This window comes from Equus asinus, chromosome 13 (assembly GCF_041296235.1).
Source record: "Equus asinus isolate D_3611 breed Donkey chromosome 13, EquAss-T2T_v2, whole genome shotgun sequence".
NCBI lineage: Eukaryota > Metazoa > Chordata > Mammalia > Perissodactyla > Equidae > Equus > Equus asinus.
In genome coordinates this window covers 13,602,608-13,629,286 of record NC_091802.1, presented here as the reverse complement: position 1 = coordinate 13,629,286, position 26,679 = coordinate 13,602,608, and the positions used below count along the sequence as shown (strand labels likewise).

Sequence of the window (26,679 nt, the reverse complement as noted above, 5' to 3'; positions counted from 1 at the left end):
GTCCTAACCGTGGGCACCCCTTAGGATGGCCCCTCCTGGGTAAGACACCCCTCAAAGAAGCCCAGGGGATGAGGCTGCAGTCCAACCTTCCCCATGGTGCCTCTGGACACTTCCACTTTGTCCTCTCCCTGCCCATTTTCCTAGTTAATGGCCCACTATCCCCCCAAGACACGCTGCCAGGAGCCTGGCATCAGCCCGAGTACCGCTTTCTCCCACCACCCTCAACTCACAAAGGCTGGCTGGTTGAATGGCCTCCCCTGTCCCCCTCCTCTCCATCTTTCCCCTCCCAGGCTCGGAGAGGCAGGTTCTGTCGCCTCCTTGTGATCCAGAGGGAATAAATTAGTTACGGAAACTCTGATTTTAGCTAACCTAAAGAAGATCGTGCCAACCCGGAGAGCTATTTCAAGAAAAGATCGGACGTCCCAGGAGGGAGAAAGCCCCCATTGCTGGAGGTGTGTAAGCAGCATCTGTCAGCGTGAAAGCGAGCTGTCCCGTGTGGAATCAATAGGGCGAATGGACAGTGAGTCCTGGCCAGTGGGCGCATCTCTGGCACATCCCTGGAAGAGGACACCGGGGCACATGACTCTAGGAAGCAGGGGCAGCGCTGACCCAACCATGCCCACATCACTGGGAGCCCTGCGCCATCACTCCGAGGGAGGAGAGCGGGAGGGGTCTCCCAGGGATGCGCGGAGAAGCCCGGAGAGCTCGAGCACAAAGCAAGCGCATTAGGCGTGTAAATGTCAGTGCGCCGTGGCATGTGAAAGGAGCAGCGCCTCGGGAGTTTGCAAACACGCCATCACACGGTCCCCAGCTGCGGAGGCGCATCCACATGCACGATAGCTGCGGCGAGATCCGGCTCGGGCGCCCGTGATGAAGATGCTGCGCGTCTCCCCGGAGAACGTCTGCACTCGGCCCCGGGGCGCCTTAAACGGCGCCTGTGCGGAGCGCCGCAGCCTCCGGAAATCGGCTAGTCTCTGGGAAGGAACAAGGCCTCCCACCCCCATGCCGCTTCCCAAAGGGCTCCGTGATGAGGAGGACCGTCCTGGTCTCCCAGTCTGGGAGCTCCCTGAGGGCAGGGGAGACTCGTTCTCATTCCCGCTAAGAACCTGGCGCAGAGCCGGAGCCCGCGCTGCCCGCTGAGCGGGTGGGAGGAGTGGGTCTGCCAACCCTCGCTCCCGGCCCGAAGCAGGAAGCCATCTTTCTGGCTGTGAACGCCGCACTGAATTCTGCCTCTGACCTGGGCTAAATCACTTCACCACTCTGTGCCTCGGTTTCCTCAACTGTCACACGGAGAAATGCCCTCCCCACCTGCCTCTCCCGCCCAGGCTCCTTTCTCCTGCCCCACCTTTGGACCTGTCCCTGTTCCCCTGCCATGTCCACCCTTTGCTTCCTGCCTGTCCTTTACGGCTTGTCTCCCTGACCACTCCAGCCCACGATGGCCTCCCCATTCTCCAGATTCTCCTATTTTGTATCTGGAAAACTTGTCACTCAAATCCCTATCATTAACTGTTGTTATTGTTAAAATCTCTTACGCCTGTTGTGTCCTGTCTCGGCAACATGACTTAAGGCTCACTGAGGGCGGGGGCCACACCTTTACTCCAGCTGGTGACCCCGCAGGAACTCACTGGGGTAAGGCACAATGTCATCATGCACACCTCCTTGTCAACGTGGGTTAGAGCTCCTAAAAACCACACTGATATCCTCTGAGAGCCAAGAGGAGGGGCAGAGACCCCAGATGCAAGGAGGGGGCAGTCCTCTGGACGACTGCAATCGGCAGTTCCCAGGGCTCCAGTTTAAGGAAGCAAAGCGGAGAAACACGACCAAGACGACAGGAGACTGGACCCTCCGCCTCGGCAGGAACGGCTGAAAGACCCGGAGACCTCCAATTAGAGAACCCGGGGCTGCAGAGGGAGCCACGGTCACCTTCTTCAGTGTCTGCCAAAGGGTCTTGCCCCCTTCCAGGCAACGAAGCTCTAGAGGTCACCTTCAGCCCAGCTGCCCATCGGCACACACGTGGCCCCAGCCACTGTCTGTCCACAGGCACAGGCCACCGCCCTCTCTTCAGGACTCCCAGACACCCCCAGGCCTGTGAGCTTCTTTCTCTCGAGGGAAGTCTCAGGACTACTGAGGCCAGAATGGACCGCTGCAAAGCTTCCAGCCAGATCAGCGAGAATGCATCGTTCTCTGCAGCCCCCTACTTTGTGAAAGAAAACTAGTATTTGAGAAATATCTGATGTGCTGCTCAGCAAAGAAGAAATGCTATTACAGCCTTCAATTAAATATCCCGGACACAAGCTCGGGGGTCGTTAAACATTTACCACGGTAATGGGAAACTAACCAAAAGGTTCTAAAGGCGCCTGGGCTCAAGACCCTGGCAGGCTGAGACGGGCACGTCCATGTTTCTGGGGGAGTCAGGGGACCTCAACTTTGGGAAGGGGCTGACTTAGTCTCAAATCTAAGCTCCACTGCTGTACAGCTGTGTGACCTGGCAGGGGCACCTTGCCCTCTCTGAGCATCAGCTTCCTCATTTGTAGGATGGGACTAAGGTTCCACGGAATTCCCGGCTGGTTGTGAGAATGCCATGAAGGAACACGGGAAACGTGTCCGATGCAAGTAATAGCGCTCGTGGCGACTGTTTTTATTGTTAATCTATCATTATTAATAATAAACATTTTTAAATTACTTTATACTTCCCTGCAACTCAAATTCTTCATCATTAAAATGGTGATAGCACCGCTTGCATATAAGGCTGTTTGAAGATTAAATTAAATGAGATAATAGACGTGCCTCTGTACAGAACAATACTTGGCACACAGATGTTCGAATAAGTAGCAGCCATTATCATTCTGATCCTACACCCTAACCGGGGACCCAGTGTGAGGACAGTTCAGTAAATATTAGCTGAATAACTACCACATTAATAAAACAGAGAAAGAAATGGTTTCAAGCGGGCAGGCTCGGGTTCCTCAGAAAACGAGTGGCAAATCAGCTGCCAGCTGGCCAGTTGATGGAACTGACCGGTCTGGAGAGGAAACCCATGCCTGGCTGGCCTGTCTCCGTGGGTAGCAAGGGCCTGAGACGCAGAAGTCCCTGCTCTGTTCGTGAGGAGGAGGTGAGCCCTTTTTGCTGGAAAAATAACAAATGGCTTTTCTAACTCCCTGACAGAGGCGAGAATGTGCAGAGAAGACAGGACTTCCGAGGGATACGCTGGGCCACATTCCGAGGCGGATTTATTACTTTCGGCTGAAATGGAGGCAATGCATTATTGTCTGTGACTCCGCATCTGTTCATTTGCACATCAAAATGGACATGCCGTGAGGCTATTAACGATGGCTTTGGAGATATTGGAATGTCTTTGGAAATTACTATCAATAAAAAACAAACTGGCTATGGAGAAGTTACTATTTTTCCCCTAGTAAACTTACTGACATTTTATTCCATTATGGATGTTGTCCAAGGTATAATGAAATGCCCCGTGATTGATGGCACCTCCTGCAGCTTCCGTGCCTCGCAAGAGCCCCTTTCAGGAGGATGGCGGGCTGCCCGGCCGCAAAGAGACGCCCTCTTTGTCTGCAGCCCCAGCAGCTGTCCCGAGGGCTGGCCTATGGGCTACCCTCCACCAGGAGGCCCGCCGGGCTGTGCAGGGTCCACGGAGCCCCAAGAGGAGAGCGGGGCTCCAAGAGGGTTCCCAGGCTAGTGCCCCGCTTTTCTCCCCTTTCTCTGAAGCTCTCCAGTCACGTGACACCACAGCCTCTCCCAGGGCACAAATTCTTCCTTAAATCCCGGGGGATATTCAAAACATTTAAGAGCCTATGGGGTACACTGTCCAGCAGAATCTCCACCAGTCCACGCTGGCACTTGCTCCTGATGCTTCTGCTGGCCCAGGCATTAACCCTTCACTTGCTGGGTCATGGGGAGGTTTGGGGGGTCACTGGGGAGGGAAGCAGAGTGTAGGGGTACCCCAGGGGCTCAGGGCAGTAACCATTCCAATATTTTAACAACTGATAAGACCATCCTGGTGTGTAATGCTTGACCATCAGTCCGTCTCCTGAGCCTTCCCTGGACCCCTTTCCACCACTGCTTTAAGTCACTGGAGATGACAAAGTAAAGGGGTGCCCAGTGGTTCTCCTGGACATGCATACTCTACACCTAGGGCTATAACGAGGTCCCCGAGCCCTCCTCTCTGCTGGCCAGCCACTGTGAAGTCAGGTTATGAAGTACCAGTCACTTCTGTCTAACGAGTCCAAAGCCCTTTGCAGCTGCCTCTGTCATGCCTCCATCGTGCTGTTGGAATCCCTTGGATGTACATCTGATTCTGCCACCAGACCAAGATCCTCGAGCGCACAGTCAATAACACCCATGGAGACTCATACATGGATCCTCACTAAGTGTACTGAGAGCAATAAAGAGAGGAATTGTGGCTAATTTGCCCAAGGTCACAGAGCCAATAACTGACAATACCAAGAGAGGAATCCAGGTGTGTTTTCAAAACTTGTGCTCTTTCCACAGCTTCCTCTCAAGAAATCCATGTTGACTTTGTCAGTCATTCACACTTTAGTCTAAATGAGGTGCAGCGCTAGTGCCATCTGCAAAGAGACCCAGTTTCTTAGTATGTCGGGGAAAGTTTACAGAAATCATACCTGTATAAAACGAGCTACAGAATCAGTCCCTCATTTCTCCCTATTTCTTACACGAAAGCCTTGCTGAGGAATCCCACAGCAAGGGCTCTTCAGAAGAAATTAGGGCTCTAACCTAGATGATTTCAGAAGAAACTTCCTTCTACGGAGACAGGAATGCACAGTCCTCCAGTCTTCGTTTTCCTGGGCTTCTAGAGTCACCCTCCTACAGCGAGCACAGCCTGGGCTCCTTTCTCTTCTCTGGACCCTCTCCTCATCCCCAGGAGAAAGCCAAATTCCCTGGCCCAGTACTCACATCCCTCTGTGACTCAGGTTCAAGCCGTGACAAGGTTCAAGCCAAAGTCGTTCTGAATGCACAGCCCGGGCTCTAAGATGAGCCTCACGACTCACCTCTTCCTATATCCCGCCACTGAGTGCCCGACGCTGCAACCACATGTCTGAGTCAAGAGCCATTCCCACCGTGATCTGGGGTACAGGGCCAAACGGGGTGGTGACAGGGATGCTGAGACACTGACGGAGCTTGGTCACACCCTACAACAGCCACGACACTACCCGGGTGCTCATCACATGGAGGCTCAGTTCCTGGTCCCTGCACAGAGTCTGTATAATTCAGTGCAAACAGCCCCACATGGAGCCAGGCTGTGTCCATGTCCCGTGTTGGACTCCCAGCCATGTGACAGTGGTGGAGCTGGTCAGGGCCCCACCGTGTCCCCCAGGCCTTGCTGCTGCCAGGCCCACCCTGAGCCACACGCTCTGCTCACTCCCACCTGCTCCCTGCGCACCCTCCGTCGGCTGCCCTCTCTTCCCGCCTCGCGTCCCACGCTGCCGGTGTTCCTGGGATCACACCCCAAATACACCAGGTGCCTTGAACTCTGGTCTTAGGGTTTGCTTCTGGGAACCCAAACTAGGAGAATGACCTGCAGAATCTACTTAACTTCTCTGTGCTCCACTGTCTTCATCTGTAGAACTGGGACATAATAGCAATGGTGCCTGTAAATAGTACATTTACAGGTACACAGTAAATGCTATACGAGTTAGCTACTTTTATTAAATAATAATAGTTGCCAGTTACTGAGCCCCAAATGATGTGCTGGGTGCTCTGGTCCAGTAGTTCTCAGCCCCTGCGAGCATGAGCAGCCCTCGTGGGGCGGGGGGCGGGGTGGTGCCACCACGCAGCCTGCAGGCCCTGCCCCAGAGTTCGGGACTGAGTGAGTCTGGGAGAAACCTGAGAACGCGTATTTGTAACAAGCTCCCGGGTGATGCGGAGGCTGTGGGTCTGGGACCCCACTTTGGGAACCACAGCTCTCTAAGATCACATTCGCTCCTCACAGTAACCCTGGGGTAGATCTCTATCTCCATTTCAGAGCGACTCGTAGAAGCTACACGACATGTCCACGGTCACCCGACAAGTTTCTGGCTAAGCCAGGATTCACGTCAAGGTCTGTCTGAACCCAAAGGCCGGGCTCAAAACGCTCGCGTGTCTTAGCCTCAAGCCCCTTGGAAGTCCAGCTGGTGAGTGAGCAAAACTCCAAAGGACTCCCCGTCCCAGGCCCTTCCTGTCTCCCTGAGGAGCCATGAAGGCCGTGGCCCTCAGTGCCTGCTTCCCGCAGGGCCAAACGAAGAGGACCCCAGTCCCAGACCAAGCGGGGTCCCCGGGGGCAGCTCCCCAATACCCAAGGGGAGCCGGGGCTGGGCACCTACCTCGGCTGCTGATGGCCGGCCTGGCGGCCTCGGGGCCCAGGGCGGGCGGCCCCTGGGGGTCCCCCATGAGGTGGTGGAACCAGCGACGGCGCAGCTGGCGCAGCTCCGAGCTGCGGCCGCGGAGCCAGCGGGTGCCGGGCCGGGACCGGGGCCGGGCAGGGGGGCTCCCCAGCACGTCCACTCCGAGGAGCAGCTCCGGGCTGACCCGGGGGCCGTGCAGGGCCCTGCTGTCCAGCAGGCCCACGCCCAGCGCCACGGCGGCCACGGGCAAGGCCTGCAGGGGGCCGGGCGCCCGGGGGCCCTGCGGGAGGGCCACGCGGGCCCGCTGCAGCAGCAGCAGGCTGCCCGTCATGAGGTAGGCGGCCGTGAGGAAGAACAGCAGGAACTGCGTCCGGCGGAGAAACTTCTGGAGTCGGAAGAAAGGTTTGGCCATGCCCCTGGGCGGCAGGGCTCCTGGCTGGAGCCCAGGGATGGCTCCTAGCGCCCGGGCGGCAGGGGGTTGGGGGCCTGCGGGGGCGTCATGCCTGCCTCCGGACACCGACTGTGGCCTCTGGGGTTTCTGCTCCTCCTGCCCTGCTTCCAGCAGACGCTCGGACGGCGCCGTCACTCAGCTCCGGCCACTGGGCCCTGCAGCGGCAGCAGCTTCTGCCCAAGGGTCACGAGCTTTGCCATCCCTCGGCTCTCCCGACCCTCCTCTCCTGGCTCAGAAATCTGGAAAAGCAGAGAAAGAGCACTTAGATGCAACAGGAGGGCCCACCACTCCCACGGCTCCAGGGTCGGGAGCCCGCCCTTCTGTGCTCCATTTACCAAAGGGCCAGCTGTGCTGCAGGAGCACTGGACAGACAGCTGGGTTCAAACCCCAACTCTGCCAGTGGCCAGCTGTGTGACATCGGGCAAGTTACCTAACCTCGCTGGGCCTCAGCTTCCGCCTTATAAAATGGGAATCACACTGTCCCCGTGGGCAGCGGTGAAGATCCAGTGACAGCAACAGAGGAGGAGGAACAGCAGCCGCGGCTACGTGCCCTTGGCTAGACACTTTACGTATCTCTCAATGAATCCTCACGCCCGTCAGCAAGGTAGATACTATAATAGCCCCATTTTACAGATGAGAAAACTGTGGCAAAAGGAGGCAAAGTAACTCTCCCAAAGTCACACGGCTAGTAAACTTCCCAAACCACAAGATTCGGAAGAGTCTGTATTCAGAGCCTGTACTCTGAACTACTCCATGGCCTGGCCTATAAGGAGACACCACCACACACAAGGGCCCCCAGCCCAGGGCATGGATATACAGCAGGTGCTCAATACCTGCATGCAATCTGCGACCCCCAGGGCGTGCACTGGGACTGCAAGCTGTGTTGTGGAATTGCTTCTGCGGAGGCTGGTCGGCTTTAACACCCTGGAGGGGCAGAGGGAGGGGCCGGGAGAGAGGGTGGGCTTGCAGCCTTCCCAGGCTTCCTGATTGGGGCAGGCCAGAGCCCAAGGAACAAGTCGGGGGCCTGGGCTGTGTATCTGCAAAGGGAGATGGGGCGGCTGGTGTGGAGGATTCCGGAGGGCTCTCAGAGGGGCCGTCCAGGGCTGCCCCTCCACTCCCCAGGATGCAGCCCCCTGCGGGGTTTGGGGTCCGAGGGCGGTGCCTCCGAAGGGCACAGTTAGGGGTCGGCAGAGGGTTCTGCAGCTGCTAGGAGCTGGGCTGCTGCATGACGATGGCCCTTAGCACAAGGACAGGCTTGTCCTGGGAAGAAAGGCTCCTAGGAGCGTGACTAAGCCGCTGCCCGTAACTAACACGGCCTGGGACCCCCGCCAGGCTGCGCAGCCCTCAATGGCCACTCTGTGCGCTGGGGACAGCCGGCCAGGCGTGAGAGCAAAGACAATGTTTGGGCTCTTGCGGCCTGGCATTCAGAGGACCCAGAGGGGCCCAGACCAGCAGGACCCTTTCTGATGAAGCCCCGAGAGCCCCAGGCTCCGAGGCCCCCAGGAAGGGTGGGGGTCTGGAATAGGGTCTGCCGGTGCTTTAGGCTGTGGGGGGTGGGGGCAGGCTCGGCAATCAGCAGCTGGAGGAGGAATTAAAGTCAGAGTCGGGAAGCCATTTCCGACGGGTCTCCGGAGCTTTGATTCTCTAAGCCGGTGCGTGCCAGGCCCACCCCCGCCAGCCTCGTCAGATTTGTAAAACCACAGAGAAAATCCCAAGAAATCCTGACCCATCTCCCCGCCTCCAGCTTTGGCCCCTTCAATCCATCCTCCACAGGCTGCCCGCCTGATCCGCCTAAGGCGCAAATCTGATCGCGGCGCGCTCCTGCTTAAAGCCCCTTTCAATAGCTCCCCGTGGCTTTGGGGATAAACTCCAAGCGCCTTAGCAGGACAGACAAGGCCCCCTTCGGGATCTGGGCCATCCAGCCTCCTCTCTTGCCAGGCCCTTTCCTTTGGCTTCCCCATCAGGTGAGTGTGCAAGCACACATGCACACATCGCAAGGTGCACCAGAGTCGCCATCCGCCTTGGCGCCTTTTATGCCTTTTCCTTCCTCTTTGCCTGGTGAATCCCTGGCTACCCTCTAAGCCTCAGCCCAAGTGTCACTTCCTCCGAGAAGCTTTCCCCGACCACCACCCACTCACTGGCATGGATTCCTCTGTCTTCCCACAGCCCGTGCCGACCCCCATCCCAGCACTACCCTCCTGGGACGATTTTAATTGCCCATCTACTTGTCAATCATCCTTGCAGGACTGTGACCAACTCAAAGCTGGAGGCCATACCCTCTCATTCGTGTGACTGTGGCCCCTGGCATAAGGCCTGGCAGTGTAGATGCTCAGCGATCTTTGTTTCCAAATACATTTTTTAAAAATGAATGAGAGGATAAATTGATAGGCGAATCCTGACATCAGAAACCTGCTCCCGTGGGGCTGAGGGCAATGAGGTCTCGAGCTCCGCGTAGCCAGAGCTGTGGAGCCCAGCCCAGGACGTGGAAGAGACGGGGCGATGCCCGAGCACAAAGGCCCAGTCTCACAAGCCAGTGGAGGGCTTTCCGACACACGGCCCCTAACAAGGGTGCCGAAACCTCTCTACGCGGTAACTCCATGAAGAGGCCTGCTCACCAAGCCTGCTGGTTACAAGATTGGGATTCTGTCAGTGAAAAACCCTATAAAACTAAAATAAAAGGGGAGAGGGAAGGACTCCTGCTGTGGAAGGAAAGCCCCTGAGGAGACAGGGTGGAGGGCTGAGCAATGGATCAATGGTTCAGAAATCCAAAGGCAAGAAGCGCTGTGAATTGCACCTGCTATGTTCTGTATACAGGATGGAGCATGCCACCCGTACAGGTGGGGTGGGGTGGGGTGTAGTCAGGGCTACAATTAGGATTCCACTGATCATATCCGGGCTCCTCAAGGGTCCCCAAAGTCCTCCCTGGAGGTCCCCCTTTCCAGAGGGCCCTCCCGTGGTCTGGGGAGTGTGTGCTGGGCACCGAGGCAGGGACGGCCGCTTGCAGCCATCCCATAAAGCATGCTGCCGCTCCAAACTTTTAAAATCCCAAAGCTGATTCCCAGCCCAGAACACCCGCTGGGGGCTAGGTGGGAGCCAGCATGTGCAGAGCATGAGGAGCGGGTCCCCCTACCCTGGACTTCGGCCACACTTCCCCCCAACACTGTATTTGCCAATTGTCCCCTACTCTCTGCCATGCCCACCTCCTCTCACAGCTGGCAGCCCCGCCAGCACACAAATCACACCCGACTGGCCGTCCCGTCCCCAGATGCCAGCACACAGCTTGCAAAGCAGTGACGGTAAACGTTTGTTGAGTGACTGAACCTGAAAGAGGCCTAGGGGAGTGGCGACATAGAGCATCTCCTCCTAGCCAAGCCACGAGGTCAGTCGGACAGCAGAACCGGCCAACACCCAGGGGGAGACTGACCACTGACTGTCTGCACCGGGCCTGGGAGCCCATCAGCTGTGCCTGCTGCACCCCGAAGCCAGAAGGCCCTCCGTCAGAGCAAAGCCACCGTGGGCAAGTCACTGCACGGGGCAGAGCGGCAGCTTCTTGTCTGGTAATGGGGCTGAGTCGGCACTGCTGCAGGATGGACTCGGGGCGTAGAACCCTTGTCACCTACAAACCGTGGTGTGCACTGGTTACGAACACAAAAGGGGAAACCAGGAGGCGCTGGAGGAGGAGCCTGCAGCAGGAGTGACATCAGTCTCAAGGGACCCCTTCACCTCCCCCTTAGCCCCTACTCCCTGGGGTGGGCCTCATATCCCATTCTTGCTTGAAGCTGACCCTGTGCTAAGACGGCTGTTAGCAAGTGCTTTATTTTCAATGCCACCATGTATGAAGCACCTGCAGCATGAACAAACAGGCTAGGCTGGGCCGCATACCTCACCTGCACCCTCTCATTTACCCAACGAGTCCCACTAATGCACATGCCCTGATGACCCTCATTCGGGGGCTGAGGTCTCCGAAGCCCAGCAGGGTGGAGCGCGCTGCCAAGGCCACACAACCCAGGGCCAGCATTCAGACCCAGGCCACCTGCTCCCGGAGCCCACCCCGTGCCCACCAAGCTCCCTGCCTCTCTCTCTCCACTCCAGCTCCGGCTTCACACAAGGCAAGATTTATTCCTGAAAGGAGTTTAGTGTGCCTCCGTCAGCACCTTTCTGAAAACATGCCAGGCTGAAGCTCCGGAGAGGTGCTGCCCATGGCATCTGGAGCCAAACCTCCCAGACACGGCCGTGTGGGTGAGCGTGCCCGCCTCCGAGGTCTGCCATCCTCTGGAAGTCTGCATTCTTTTCCCCAAGCCAGGCCTCCCATGTGGCACCTCCCATCTTGAAACCACGCAAAGTGCTTCAGGGAGGATGGGGGCTCTGCCCCTGCCTGAGGGTCGGCCCTGTCAGGAGGGGGCACCAGGGCTGAGCAAGGAGCCTCAGGCTGGACAAAGCTGGACACCCAGTGCCCTGCCCAGTGGCTTCTAGCGGCCCGAACATCACCCCGGAGAACGGAGGGCCTGGGGTAATGGAGACCCTGAGTTCCCTTAGAGGAACAGAGGAGAATAATAGGACAAAGGGGTTTCTGGGGGTCGCAAGGAGGGAGCAGGAGCCTAGCGCAGGCGAGGACTCAGAAAACCCGAGCTCTCTTCTGTCACTTTGTTGCCATCTGGGCCCCAGGGTCAGCAGGTGCTGAGCTGGAGTGGGGAGTGGAGGGCAGATGGCACCTGCCTCTCAGTTAGGCTGGGGGTCCAGGGACTGAGCAGATAAGCGGTAGTGGCCACGGGGAGAGGAGAGGAGAAGTGGCAGGCCCTGGGCCTGACCAGTGGCCACTGGGTTCAGCCACGTGACTCTGCCGCCCAACACCCCCTGGCCAGAGAGGACAGGCAGTGGCAGGTGAGGGGAGAACTCCAGATGCCCCCAGGTCATCTCGGCCACTGTGGCCACTGCAGCGAGGGCTGCCACCCTCTTGGGATTCAGAGCCGGGAGCTCTGAGCAGGGTGAGAGCCTTACAGACAAAGGCACCAGGCCCAGCAAGTTGCTCTGCAGGCAGGCAGATGGGCACATGTGGCCCCGGCAGCTCAGAGCCCAGCCTCCACGAGTGGCAGCAGGGGGTCTCAGGCTCGGGACCTTAGCAAAGTCACACCAGGGAGTCCCTCGCTGGGCTCAGGGCTCTGAATTAGCCCTCCCTGGTCTTTCCCACCCCTGCAACCTCCGCCTCTGCCCTGCTCAGGCTGCGTGCCTGTCAGCTGGACCCTCCCACTCTCCAAGAGGCTGTTGCCTCCCAGCGGCCAAAGAAAGTGCTCTTTCTAACACAAAGAACTAATGACGCTACAACCTGCAATGGCTCCCCAGGACTCAGACGGCCAAGTTCAAGCTCCTCAGCCTGGCACTCAGTGGCCCTTCTTGGTTCAGTCTCCCAGCCCCTTCCTTTCACTATTCCTTCCAGAATGCTACGTCCCAGCCACAGTGTCCCCTGGCCAGCACGAGATGCTTCATATCCCCTCACACATGCTCTTCCATTCACCAGGGATACGTGTGTGGCTTTGTTATGTTTTGTGGCCATCAAAGCTCAGCTCCAATGCCACCTCTTCCATGAAGCCCGCCTGATCCCTGGAGCAGGGCTGCTCCCCGGCGCTCGGTGGCGGGGCTGGGAGCTCTGGGCCCTGAGTTGGGTGACTTGTCCCGCCTGGAGTTGGGCCTCCCTGCTGCTCTGCCTAGTTCTGCTTCCAGCCTGGGAGCCCCCTGCAGGCACAGGCCGTCTGCCTCTGCCCACCTCTGGGGGAGGGGGGCACAGGACAGGCGCCCCGGAAATCTGTGCCCACCGGCCACCCTCCAGTGCTCAGGGGTCCCACGCCTCTGGGTCTCTGAGGCTCAGAAAGACAGCACAGGACCGAGTAAATATAAACCTGCTAGCCCTGGGGTGGGACAAGGTCTGGGAAATAGAAATGAGGTGGGGCTCCTGACTTTGAAGAGGCAAATCTTTCGATCTTCTGAACTCCAGAACTTAAGTGAAAAGGTCCAGAATAAGAACTGTTGCTAAAAAGGTATAAAACATAACAGTAAGGTCAAAACTCCATTCTGTGCAAAGGAGGTGGGAGGAATTCTCCATCAAACCCACTGCTGAGGGTCACCTAAATAAGAATAAATTTTTATACACCACATTAGAGATCTCAAGGTGCTTTCCGCACTATCAAGTGTGTTGAATGAATGAACAGATCAACAAACAAATGAGTGAACTTCCCATAAACTCGTGAAGTGAAAAGCATTATCATCCCCATTACATAAACGCAGAATCTGAGAGAGAGAGACAGAGAGCCAATGAACTTGGCCAACGACAAACAGCTACTGCTTGACTGGACTCAAGTTTGGAGATTCCAAGTTTGTGGCATCATCTACCGCATCACACGGCCGTCATCTCCCCCACACCAGGGATGGAGATTCTTCTGGGCACCACGCTGGGGACCAGGGCTGCAAAGATGGGCAGGACACCACCGTGGGGGCTGGTGTTCTCCCTTTTCTGTTGGTTGACCTGGAGCCCACCCCACCCTTGAGACAGACAACCACCACCTCTTCCAGGCCATCTGTGGGCCACCTCCTTTATAAAACCCTGTTTCGTTCCTATGTTCGTATGCTGCTCCCACTCTGTGGTGAGCCCTTGAGGGCTGTCCATACTCCACTGGGCGATTTGGATAAATGTGGGCAAGTGAGTGGAGTCCCCAACCGAAGTCAGCCTTGCCCTTCTCTGGTTCTGTGCCCACCGTGCCTGCAGTCACTGGGATGGGGGACTCATGCTATGGGAAGGGGCCCAAGACACCTAGGGCATTCCTGTCCTCAGAACCCTCCTGGCCCCCTCATGCCAAGACAGCTGCCCTCTGGGAGGGGGCTCACATCCCCAAGGGTTTCCAGCAGCAAGAGAAAAGAAGCAACATGGAGGGGAGAGGCCTTAACAGCTCCCAACAGGTGCACTGTATTTTATAGCTTACAAAATTCATCCAGCCCATTCTTCCATCCACTTCTCCCAGCCGCACTGGGGGGCAGAGCTCCTTCCTAACCACCTGCTCCAAAAGTGGCCCCCTTCCGATAATTCTGCAGGCAGTATGTCAACATGGTGATGATTAAGCCACGACGAGGAGAGACAAGAAGTAGCGTGAAAATAAGACCACAAGCCCAGGGAGGCAGCAGTTGAAGGCCACGTCCACCACTCACTCCCCCGACGAGCGGGGCCCGCCTCCAGCCCAGTTCTGCCCCACTGGTGGGGATGGTCATCCCTCGCATCTTAGGGGTAAAGACCCTGAAGGTCTACACTCTGAGCTGCCCCACAGTCCTTGGCCCTGACCTCGGTGTAGCTCCCCAGGCAAGTCAGGGGAGCTGGTCTCACCAAGGCTGACCAAGGTCCCAGCCGGAACGGAGCACAAGCCAGGAGTGTCTAAGGAGAGAAACAGCCCTTCTCGAGAGGCCCGGCTCAGACACAGACAACCCACCCGGAGGCCCTGTGCCACAATTGGCGGACTCCAGGGAACTAGCTCAGCAGCTCACCCCCCAGCGTTCAGCCCTAACCAGCCCAGCCTCAGGCTTCAGCAGCCGACCAAGCGGTGGCCCAGAATCTCCACTTCTGCCTGGTTAGGCGGACAGGACGGGGCGGGGGGACAGGAGTCTGGCCTTCTGCCTATTCCAGGCTCTCTTTACTTCCAGCCAGACATGCTGCAGGCCACAGGACAGCACCCCACAGGGCTCCCACATCCGCCGAAAAGAGGTATCCTCTCATCCCAAGTGAGGCATTCTTCCAGAGCAGCTGCGGAAACGGTCCTGCTGGGGACCGGAGGATGCACCGCAGGTAGGGGCCAGGGGCCTTCTCCTGGGGAAGAGGAGGCTGCCTGCCTCAGCCCGCCAGCCCAGCTGCCCGCCAAGCTTCCTTGAGCGAGTGTACTTGGGAGACCAACACACCCACTCACAGACCAACACAGCTGCACACCCTCATAGAAGCCAGGGCTCTAGTGACCCACTGGGCACCTTCTCTAAGGGGCTTCTGAGGCCCCAGCTAAGTGTATGTGGGGGGTGAGGGGCACACCTGAAGTTATGCCCCCCTTGCCCTCTGTCCAGCACTGGCAACTATCAGGCAGGGGCTGCTGCAGGCAGGGCAGGGCCAGCCAGCCTGCCCCCTCCTCTCTTTCACTCCCCACCCGCCCTCACTTCCTGCACCCGATAACCTAGGCGATTCGGAGGAGAAAAGACAGGACCCTCATCTCCTGATCCCAACCAGGGCGTCCCAACCCGGAACAACCCAAGCGCCTCCATAAGCTGAAGCACGCTGTTCCAGCGACAAGAGGGATGATGGCATCCAGTGTTCGAAAAGTACAGCGGAGTTCGAGTCTGTCCATCTTGGGAGCAGCTGGGGACCGGCGGAGGCGAGCAGCAGTTGGATCCCAGGGCAGGGCTGTGGGGGCTGGAAGCATCCAGCCTTCCCACTGCTCAGAGAAGGGACAGAGGTCTCCTCCCCGCCCCTGCCTCCCACAGGCGAGCCAGCATCATCCGAGGGCACAGATGCTCTGGAAAACAGACAACTGGCGAGGGTCCCCTAGGCAGGGGACCCTCGGAGGCTTCTCAGTGTAAAAGAGAAACGCAATCAGCAGCCTCCGGAGTCCTAAGTCTCCGTCCGCACCTAGGAAGACGCAGAGCTCTACTTGGGGTAATTTTCCTGACAAAATACATACGTTTCGCTTGCGCATCTGCTTCGCTTCAAGTTCACCAAAAGAAGGAGAAAACCCTCCGCTGACCGGAAGCCTGGCCGGGTAGCGAAAGGAGAGGGAGCTCCTTCTGGGGAAACGTCTCCTCCCAGGGGAGACCGTGCACACCCCAAATCCTGCCCTCGCCCCCTCCCCGGGCCAGGATCCGCGGCCCCCCCGGGGGAAATGGACGGTCTCGCCGGATTCCAGGAGGGGGACGCAGCTTCGGAAACTGCCTTGCGCACCCCCGCCCCATGCCGATCCTGCCCAAGCGCTCCCCCACGCGCACACACTCACGCCCCCCTTCCCGGCGAAGCCGCCCTGGCTGGGAAAGGCGCCCCCCGCCAGCCCGCCCCAGCCCGAGCAGGTGCAGGTGCAGCCCGCCGCGCTCCCGGCCGCGGCTACACAAACTTGGTGGCCCGCAGCCCGCGCGGGGGACCCGGCCGGGGCGCCCGGGGACAGGACTCACCCCGCGATCGCAGCCGGCTGGGGCGCCTGCTCAGCGGCCACGCGCCCGCCTCCCCAGGGCGCCGAGCCCGCAGCCCCGCAGTGCCCGGAGCCCGGGCGCCCTCGTGCCCGCACGCCCCCGGGCGGCCTGCGGCGAGCGGCCCGGCGCGCCCCGGCACAGGGCGCCGCCGCCTGGCTCCGGGCTGCGGCCGTCCGGGCGGAGCGGCGGGAGCGGCGGGCACCGGCGGGCGGCGGGAGGCGGGCGGCGGGCAGCGGGCGCCCGGCTCTGCACATGCTCACTCGCGCGGCCCGGGGACAGCGGCCGGCCCCGCCGGGTCCTAGAGACGCCCGCGCGCAGCGCCTGCCCGCCCCTGGGAGGGGTCGCCGCTGGCGGGGCGGGGGCTCACACCCTGCCCCGGCCCGGGAGACGAGCCCAGCGGGCGCTGCCACACGCGCCGCTGCGGAGCAGAAACGCTGCCACCCACTCTCATGCACACACACACACACAGCCTCGCTCGCTGTAATACACACACCGGGCAAACCCACTGGCGCTCACACCCCGACACACGTATATACAAACACAGTGGGCACTGCCGCACAGACGAGCATGCTGACACACTCTCTCCGATACAGACACGCAGGGACAGATGCACACTGTGTGATACGGACACCGAATCACTGCTTCACAGACACACTGATGCCCACATTCACACACGACACTGGACTCTATCCCACTCACTCAGAAACAGCCTGGGACACTGTGACGGGCACACGTATACACACTGCCACACAGTTTGCAGCACACTGATGCAAACACACAGAGTCAGACACATACGGGATCACTGTCCCATGCAGAGCTAGACACTGATACCCATGTCCTTATGCGCACCCACACATATACACACGCGCTGTCTGAGACAGACTCACACGGAATCACTACCCCCCAGACAGACACACTGACACCATTGCCCGTGCCTCCACCCTCAGGGCTCCACCACCAGCTCCTACACTGCCCCACACCTTGATACAGTCGGCCACAGAAGAGATGCTAGCTCCAGAGTCCACTAACAGGCACACTTGTCTAGAGAGTCAATGCACACATGTGTCAATGCACATGGGCATTGGCACATGTGTGTATGCATGTTCACACACACACTGAAGCAGACAGGTGCTGAGACAGACACACAGGTATACAAGCACACTGCTATCCACAATCCCCTTCTTTAAATAAGGGCTGGATCCATCCCTGAGGATTTCCCCTCCATGCCCTGCCCCTGCTCCTCAGAAGCCCCCAAGCCACAGTGCCGCCCCTGCCCTACCAGATGCATCAGTGGGCCCTGTCCTCACCCAGAGCTGACTGCTAAGATGCTCCGAGAGGCTGAGGACCAGCAGAGGCTGCTGGAGCAGGTGGTGGTGGCGTGGCTCTAACCCGTCTTCCTGAAAAGGAGCTTCATGCCTCCGACTCCCGCTAGGGGCAGAGCTGCTTGGCAAGGCTTGGAGGAGCCCGATTTCAACAGGTGCTGGGAGGGCAGGGGAGGATGAGCCTGGGGACCAGTAGGAGCCCCGCTTTATGGAGCTCAGTCATGTGGCACCCAGAGGGGAAAGGGACCTGCTTAAGTTCACAGTTAGTTGGGCCAAGCATCAGAATTAGAACAGAGTCAGCCCCCTCGGGATGAGGCGGGGAGCTCTGGAGCCCTTGGAGGAACTTGGCGAGGGCACAGGGAGTAAGAGATGCATCCTGTGCTGCCCTCGCCTTCCAGGTTTGCAGAAAAGCCCCCATATGTGTCCCTTACAGAATGTGAATGTTTGTATTGGTATTATTATCAACAACAATAACCTACTGTACTTTTTTTTTTGGTGAGGAAGATTAGCCCTGAGCTAACATCTGTTGCCAATCCTCCTCTTTTTGCTGGAGGAAGACTGGCCCTGAGCTAACATCTGTGCCCATCTTCCTGGATTTTATATGTGAGACACCTGCCACAGCATGCCCTGACCAGTGGTGCCAGGTCCACCCCCGGGATCCAAACCGGTGAACCCCAGGCTGTCAAAGCAGAGCACGCAAACCTAACCACTACACCACTGGGCCAGCTACCCTACTGTACATTTTTACAGTGCATTTTGAGTTTCAAAGTCCTCTCCAGGACCAGCTACTTAATTTGCGGGCCCCAATGCCAAATGAAAACGGAGGCCCCTTGTTCGAGAATTATTAAGAATTTCAAGAGATGTGAGTAGAATATTAAACCAAGTGCAGAGCCCGTCCGAGCAAGGGGCCCTGTGCCCTCACAGGGCTCATGCCAGTGAAGCTGGTCCTCGCCCTCTCGTGCCCCCGTCTCACTTAAAGCTCACAATAATTCTGTGGGTGCTTCCATGTGCCCACTTTCCAGATGGAGCTCCTGAGGCCCAGAGGTGGATAAATGTCCAAGGCTGACAGCAAGTAGGGCCCAGGGGAACTCAAGCCTGGCTCCTCTACTTGGGACAGAGGGTTCAAGCTAAGGAGTCGGTGCAGTTGTCACCAGAGAAGGAGAGTTGCCTCAAGGAAAGAGAATGAAAGGCTGCTGGGCATCTGTGCCATGTCTGTGTCGGATGCCACGCTGCACCTGCTTTGCAAAGCTCCCCAGGTGTGCAGCACACTGTCTCTGTGTGGGAGACAGGCAGGTGCACTTGCTGACTCTGGAGAGAGGCGTTGAGAAAGACGATGCATCAGGAATCTGGGAAGCGGTGGAGAAGGCTTCAGACGTGCAGCTTGGGCCACTATAGGGTGTCGGAACGGCCAGGAGTGTTTCAGAGGTGGGATGAGGCCGTCCTCTGTAGCAATGGTGACAATAGCACTGGGCCTGATAACGGCCACTCCCGCCTCCAGTCCCACTCTGCCTCTTGGCTCTCTGCGTAGCTGGGATGGTTTCACAGGCATCTGCATATCTTCTCTGTTCCTATCCCAGGAGCAACCGTGGGAAGATATCGTAATAGCACAGGGGCTTCTACGGGGGTCCCACGATGGTGCTGACTCACATCCAGTTTCTGCTCAGTAATGTGCTCCCTCCTGCCTCCCCTGAAAGCCTGGGACCAGGAATCAGCCCAGTCTAATCCCACTTTGATCCCATCTCTGTGTTTGGCTCTTGACTATCTGCTCCTCTCTTTGTGAACCCTGAGGATTGGATCCCGAGCTCTCACGTTGCCTCCCAACTTCATCTGCTGCCTTATACCTCCTCCTTCCAGCCAGCCAGCCAGCCAGCCATCCTTTCATTTTTTCACTGAGCAAGGCACCCATTGTGTTGGATTTTGTGTTGAACACTGGTCACTCTTTGAAAAGAAGACCCAATCTCCTCAAGGAGTTTCCAGCGTGGAGAACTGGACAAGGAAACAGACCCAAAGGGATAATGGACCACAAAGAGGGCGCTCTGCTATCTCAGTTAGGATGCTTGCAGCTTCCAGCACATTGCCACTTGGTCAAAATGGCTCCTCTGTTAGCAAAGAACAAGCACTGTTATGGCTATTGGGAAAGCGACTAGCTGGGTGTGCCATCTGTGTGCCTGGTACATTGGAAGCCAAAAGATTCGCAACGTCACTTTGGGGGAATTCAGGGATGGCTTCATGGAGAAGGTGACATTTCAGCTGACTCTTGAAGGAACAGTAGGCATCACCTGGGTCATAGGGAGCAGGGACCATTCCCGACAAGGGAGGCATCCTGTGTGAAGGCAGGGAAGCATGAAACATACGGGGTGTTGGGGGGATTGCCCAGGATGTGACATAGCTGGTGCAGGGTCACAGGTAGTTGGAGAGCAGGCTGGACTGTGACTGGCCTGAGCCCTCATTCAGATCATTGACACCAATGGACGTGGCAGGGCTGTGGACCAAGCCTGAGCCACCGCCATGAGGATCTCCCTCCACAGGATGCTCCCCTCATCATTACCCTTTAGAATAGTCACTTGACAAGTTACAAGTCGTCAGTCCCGCATTTCTGCATCGTGTTGACAATGGCAGCCTGAGTGGCCATGGGCATCGGGATGACAAGCCCTGGAGGTGTTTCATCCCAGCTCCATAGCGCGGTCTCACCTTGAGCAAGTCATCATCTCTCTGAGCCTCAACGCCGTCATCTGCAAATTAGGGGAAATGCACCCGTTGTTGGGATCTTGTGAGGATCAAGTAAAATGCCTGTTGAGTGCATAGCACACCGTCCGCCGCAGAACAGCACATGGCCCGCTTTAGGAAACGTTACCTGAAGAGCTTTCTCCCAAGGCCTTGCTCCAATCCAGAAACGCCCCAGGTGCCGTGCTCTCTTGATCTCCCAGGCTCGTGATGTCCTCTCACCCTCCAGATGCCGCCTCCCCTGAGAGGCCTCCCCTGAGAGACCTGCCCTGACGTCCCAGCTACAGCATCCGCCTCGCTGTCCGGCTCCCAGGCGCATATAGCTCACTACCCATCATTAACCTTGTGTGTCCCTTTGTTAATCATCTGTCTTTACCTCCTGGGCCCTCACAGCCCCACAGCTAGAATTTTAGCCCCTACAAAGCCAGGAAACTTTCTGTTTCATTCAGAACTATATCTTTCATGTCTATCTTAATTCTTGGCACATAGGCATGCTTGCTAAATATTTATCAAATAGATAATTGATTGATTTTTTTTAAATGCAGTGTGTGGGGCCGGCCCCGTGGCATAGTGGTTAAGTTCTGTGCACTCTGTTTCAGCGGCCTGGGTTCTCAGGTTGGGATCCCAGGTGCAGACCTATACCTCTCGTCAGCCATGCTGTGGTGGCGACCCACATGTGCAGTGGAGGAAGATCGGCGCAGGTGTTAGCTCAGGGCTAATCTTCCTCAAGCAAAAAAAGAGGAAGACTGGCAACAGATGTTAGTTCAGGGCTTATCTTCCTCAGTAAAAAAAAAAAAAAAAAAGCAATGTTTCTAGCATGACATATTTCTAATGAACTCAAGCGAGTTCCCATTGGTTACCATGTCTCTTCCCAGGAATTCAGAGACTGCTCCCTCCTGCTCAGGTCACAGACTAGTGTCCAGCCATCTTAACAATTGTTTGTCAGGGGCCAGCCCCGTGGCCGAGTGGTTAAGTTTGTGCACTCTGCTTTGGCAGTGCAGGATTTCACTGATTTGGATCCTGGGCACAGACCTAGCACCACTCATCAAGCCACGCTGAGGCAGCGTCCCACATAGAAGAACTAGAAGGACCCACAACTAGAATATACAACTATGTACTGGGGGGCTTTGGGGAGGAGAAGGAGAAGAAGGAGGAGAAAAAAAGAAGATTGGCAAGAGATGTTGGCTCAGGTGCCAATCTTTAAAAAAAAGCATTGTCCATCTGATTCTGCCGGCCACAGGAAGACCTGGAGGAGCGGATGTTGGCTCACTGCCCCGCATCCCCCTGCCAGGGGCCTGGGGTGGCATGAGGAAGCAGGTGCCCCACCAACACCTGGAGCATCTGCATCTGAGCCCCCTCCTCCTTTGACCGCGTCGCCTTTGGCTGCTGCCCCGCCAGTCCCCTGGCCAGCAGGGTGACCAGGCTTGACCGTCCCAGAGGGAAGGTTGCCTTTTGCGCCTGTGGAGCACGGCATTGTGGAGACAGCGTCAATCAGAGACTGAAGAAGCTTTGGCAACATCTGAAAAGGAGGGGATGCGGTTTCTTCTTTCTTCCTTGCGTGTTCCGTGGTGCCCTGAGCGACTTGGTGCCTGCCCGGTGCACTCCGACCCGAGGTGGCGTTCGGCACTTCGCTGGGCTGCCTGTTTACTGTCTCTTCTGTGAGTGCCGCAGCGACTTGAACATGCCTCTGTGACGATGCCAGCGACACAGATGGTATTTGCACCCCTGCCGAGCTGTGCCTGCAGACACCAGGAGGGGCGGGGGAGGGCGAGGGCGGAATCCGTGCCTGCCTGAGAAGGCAGGGGCCCCTCTCCAGACTGGTCTGCTCTGGGAGCAGCTGGACTTCCCAGGTACAGGCCAGAGGTGCCCCGAAAGTGACAGGGCTTCAGCCAAGAGAGCGCCGTGCTGAGAACAGGGAGGGAGCCTGAGTCCGTTTCTGGCTAGACCTGAACAGGCTGCGTGGCCTCGTGCAAAACGTGCCTTTCTGTGTCCTGCCGTCTAGTTGATGTTGAAGGGCCTTTGCTTAAGAAAGGTGGGGGAATAAAATGAGAGTGTTTGGGTCAGTTCTGCTTCTCTAGTTGGGCAAATTAAATCGTTTCTCCCAGATGCAGCTTTATAATCTGTGAAAAGGGGAAAGTATTTTCTGTCTAGCGCCCAGTTCCTGGCACAGGACAAACACTCAATAAGTGATGTCTCTGAGGATTCTTCCAACTGGCGGTAGTTATGATGGCAACTCCAAGTGGCCCTGGCACTGGGTCTGATGGGGTAGGTGCTGGAATAAGTGTTGATGGGTTGGGTTTATAACTGCCTGACCCTGTCACCCCTCCTACCTGCACAGAGGCAACAACCGGGCAGGGCTGAGGAACAGAAAACATGGAAGGACCCCTGTGGAGTGCAGAGGTCCTTGGGTTAGATGTAGAGCTTATGGGATCTGTCATCAGCTGGAAGGTGGAAGGTGCTGGGGTGGCAAGTTGGTCCTGGTGCAAGAGTGGGGCAGAGTGGCTCTTGTTCTGTTCCTCCTGCTGCCAGATAGGCACCAGCGGGCACACATATGTGTTCAGTAGATGAAGCACCTAATCTCTGTCCTCGTTTTTTTTTTTTTTTTGGAGGAAGATTAGCCCTGAGCTAACATCTGCCACCAATCCTCCTCTTTTTTGCTGAGGAAGATTGGCTCTGAGCTAATATTCATGCCCATCTTCCTCTACTTTATATGTGGGACGCCTGCCACAGCATGGCTTGATAAGTTGTGTGTAGGTCCACACCTGGCATCTGAACTGGTGAACCCCAGGCCGCTGAAGCAGAACGTGTGAACTTAACCACTGCGCCACCCGGCTGGCCGTTTGTCCCCTTATTATGAACTTCCCCGTAAGTCACTCATCAAAGGTTCTGAAGGTGCAGGAAGTCTTCTTCATGAAGCTGCTGGAGCATCTCGAGCTGATAGCACTGATCAAAGAGGAGGTGGGTTCATTTTAATAAACTTCTTATTTTGGGATAATTTTAGATTTACAGAAAAGTTGTAAAGGTGGCAGAGAGTTCTCATGCAGCCCTCAGTGAGTTTCCCCCTTGCTAACATCTTATGTTACTAAGTACCTCCGTCAAAGCTGAGGAACTCACATTCCTCTTGACTTAACTCCACACTTTATGTGGATTTCACCAGTTTTTCCAGGCTTGTCCTCTTTCCGTCCCAGGAGCCAGTCCAGGGCACCACATTACGTTTAGTTGTCATGTCTCCCCATCTCTTCTGCTCTGTGACAGCTTCTGTCTTTCCTTGCCTCTTGTGACCTTGGCCGTCTTGAGAAGCAGTGGCCAGGTATCCTGCAGAATGTCCAGTGGGCTCGTTTCAGACAACCGGACGGCTCAGACTGGAGGAGGTTTGGAAGCTAGTGCCATCATGTGACTATCGATACCGCCTCTCTGTGCATGAGGCCCATTGGCCAAGCTCCCTTAAGAGAGACTTGGTCAGCGTCCTGCGGAAAGAAGAGAAGAGGCCACCACAGAAGAAATTCCGGTAGCATAGGGGCTGGCAGATGGCTAGTGGCTGAAATGAAATTCTGGAGAAAACACGATGTCAAGTTCCAAATGCACTACTGGCTGACGTCCAGAAGCACACGTGGAACGCAGGGCCTGCTCATGGCTGTGCCCCTCCTCATGCAGGTGTCCTGGCCTCACAGGAAGGGCCACTGAGGGGGGAGAGCTGCTGCCCCCAGCCTCCACCTCCAGCCCTGCCCCTCCCCCCACCCTGTGTGGGACCCCGGATTCATCCACGTATACAGCCAGCCACCTCCCCTTCCCTCAGTCTGACAGAAAACAGCGTGCTGATGGCATTGGGCATAATGATGCTCCATCAACACCTTTGTCAAGGGAAATTATCTTTTTAAGAAAGAGAAACATTTTTAGTTCTTTCCAATCCCTTTCCTCTCACTCCCCTTTGTCAGGATTTCTATGCAGCACCTTAAACACAGCTGGGCTTCTCTTCTTTGTGCCGAAAAGCAAAGTGCCATCTTGAGATCACGAGGTGACAAGCCGGCCCTCTAAGGGGGCAGAGCACAAAGACAGAAGAAGCCTGGGTCCTCAGGGGCCCCGTGAGCTGCTGTACCAATGGAGGACACGTTCTCTCTGGACACAAGTCAGAGCAATAAGATCTGTTTGTATAGAAAAAAAAAAAATCCTGCTCACGTGTGTGCTTTTATGTGGTTTCTGCTCTCCAAATTGTGAGCCCCCACTATCCAGCCTAAGATCAGCAAAGCCCTAATTAATGTCTGCCAAGCAAGGGAGTAGAACATTTTAAAAGCCACGCTCCCATATTTTGGGTCTTCTGCCTTCTGGAAGGTTGGGTGTACCAACCAGCTGATGAGTGGCAGGTGGGTGACACTGTCGGGGTTGTGCAGGTGGGCTGGTGTGGGAGGATGTGGACAGACAGGGGGTGGTGGGCGGGGAGTGGAAGGGTTTGAATGTACAGACAGTTTTTACTGTATGTATGAATGTATTTACTGCCGTTGCCCCAGGACCTAGACGAGAATCTGACACGCAGTGGAGTCGTCTCCTGTGTCCAGCAGCTTCTGTCTCATTCTCCCTGTCTCCTCCCGCTGCCCTGAGTGGCCTCACCTCCTGGAACCCTGTAAGCCCCTCCTCAACTTGCCCAGGTTACCATCCACCTCTCCTTTCTCCTCTCAGACCACTCTCTGCCTCCGGCTCTTCTGCCACCCTCGCTGATCCCTTGCAGCCTGGCCGTCACCCGCACCACTCACATGAAAGAGCTCCCCCGAATGTCACAACACCCCCAGCCCGCCGAATCTGGGCTGCATCTTCTTCTGCAGCCTCCCCAACCCGTGATGGTGCCTCCTTTCCCAGCCCCACCTCCCTGTCCTCCCCCGCCTCTCAGTCGTCTCTACCACCTTCCCGCTCTCCTCCATGGGCTCCTCCTGCTCACCCCTTAAACAAATAGGTTCTTGAAAGTTCTGTCCTCAGGCCTCTTCTCGGCTCATTCTCCTCCTCTAGACCCTGCCTTTGTTCTACTAGGACCCCGACTCTCAGCCTCAGCACTCATCCGTGTGGATGGCCCACTGGCCCCTGAACACCACTCATTCCCCACCCGACATCGTCTCCCAAGCCACTTCTGCCTCTGGTCTCCCTCCCTCGGTTAATGGTCCCAGCAGCCAGCCAAGGGCCTGAGCTAGAAACCTGTGCATCAGCCTCAGCATTTCTCACTCTCCCGTGCACCCCGTCTAGTTGCTGACTTTCGCCCATGCCACATTCCTAAATCCCGTTTGAACAGCTCTCCTCTGCTCCATCCTGACCGCCTCTTACCTGGTCCAGACCCTCCCCTGCAGCCCTACCCATCCAGCCCAGCACTCGGGCCATCTGACAGGGCGGATGTGACCTTTACACGTTTCAGGTGCCCACCGCCCACAGAGTGAGCTCCAACTCAAAAGCAGGGGTCCAAGGACCGTCACTGCCTGGCCCATCCTCCTGTGGCCCACCCCACCCACACTTCCTGTGTTCTTTGTCATTTCCTCCAGTCAGCCTGTGTCATCTCATCTCTGGAGTTTGCTCACTCTGTTCCCTATGCCTGGAATGCCCTTCTCCTCACTCTCTGTCACCAAAGGCATCCATCTTTCAGGGCCTGGGACAAACACCACCTCCTCCCGGAAGCCTTCCCAGATTCCACATCCGAATGTAATCTCCCACCCCCATCAGCCTTGCCATGGCTTTGTGCCCAAGATAAAAACCTGGATGGGGAAACAAAGGGGCCAAAGGAGGAGGAAAAGGGGTGAGTGTGTGCACGTGCGTGTGTGTGTGTGGTGTGGAGCTCTTCAGAGCTTTACTGCCCCAGAAAGACCTTGTGTCACCCACCTGCCCCCAGCTGAGCCCGGCAGGAGAAGGCGCCGTGGAAGGATCTGTGGTTTGCTGGGTCCTATGCTGGGTGTTTCAGCTGTTGTTTATGTAATCCTCCTCACAATTCTGCACTATTTTAGTCCCATTTTACAGATGAGAAAACAGGCTCAGAGGAGTTAAAGGACGAAGCCCAAATCACACAGCCAGAGAGTGGAAGCGCTGGGGTTGGGGCTCAGGTCTGTTTGGCTTCAAAGGACCCCCTTCCCCTGGGCTCTCCCCTCGTCACCCTGGCCCACCACCTGTCCACCCCACCCCACCCATGGGGTGCAGGGGCAGCTGCCACTCCTCATCAGGGGAGCCTCTGGCCTCCTTCTCCTGTGCAGTTGCCTCAGGCCAAGCACACGTGTTTGTCCTCCATGTCAGTTTATGAAGGAATTCCATGGAAAGGACGCTGCTGAGTCGTTACCAAGAGAGGACATGGCCAACGTCACTGCCAGAGCCCGGGGCTGGGGCGGGGAGAGCTGCTGCTCTTAGAGTTCCTTGAGCTGGATCGAGGATCCTTGGGGGAGAGGGAGACAAAAGGATTCCCCAGCCCTGCCTACATCCCCCCAGTGCAGATACCCCAGGCCTGTGGGCGCAGCCTTGGGGGAAAACTACTCTAGAACAGAACATACACAGGAGTAGAGGGCAAAGTCGCCTGGATAAATAAAAATGCTCCTCCGTGTTTCTGCTAGTTCCTTCTGTTTCTTTTTGTGTGCCTTCCCCAAGAGGAACAGTGGGAAAGAGTTGC

General features: G+C 56.9%; 1 protein-coding gene across 4 annotated transcripts in view; it reads right to left on the bottom strand.

The window, feature by feature from the left end:
* WSCD1 (WSC domain containing 1) overlaps positions 1-16,235 on the bottom strand; it is a 46,912-nt gene extending 30,677 nt beyond the window's left edge. The window contains exons 1-3 of one of the 4 annotated variants that reach the window (XM_070482511.1): positions 15,991-16,235; positions 7,644-7,734; positions 6,339-7,049 (exon numbers count right to left, since the gene is read on the bottom strand). In XM_070482511.1, the coding sequence (XP_070338612.1) occupies positions 6,339-6,771 (433 nt within the window). In that variant the 5' untranslated portion in view covers positions 6,772-7,049; positions 7,644-7,734; positions 15,991-16,235. Of the gene's footprint in view, positions 1-369; positions 4,752-6,338; positions 7,050-7,643; positions 7,735-15,509; positions 15,532-15,990 lie in introns of those variants that run through there. The other 3 variants (XM_044745482.2, XM_070482512.1, XM_044745484.2) reach the window with 3 other exon arrangements.
* Between the last annotated feature and the right edge of the window lie 10,444 nt (positions 16,236-26,679).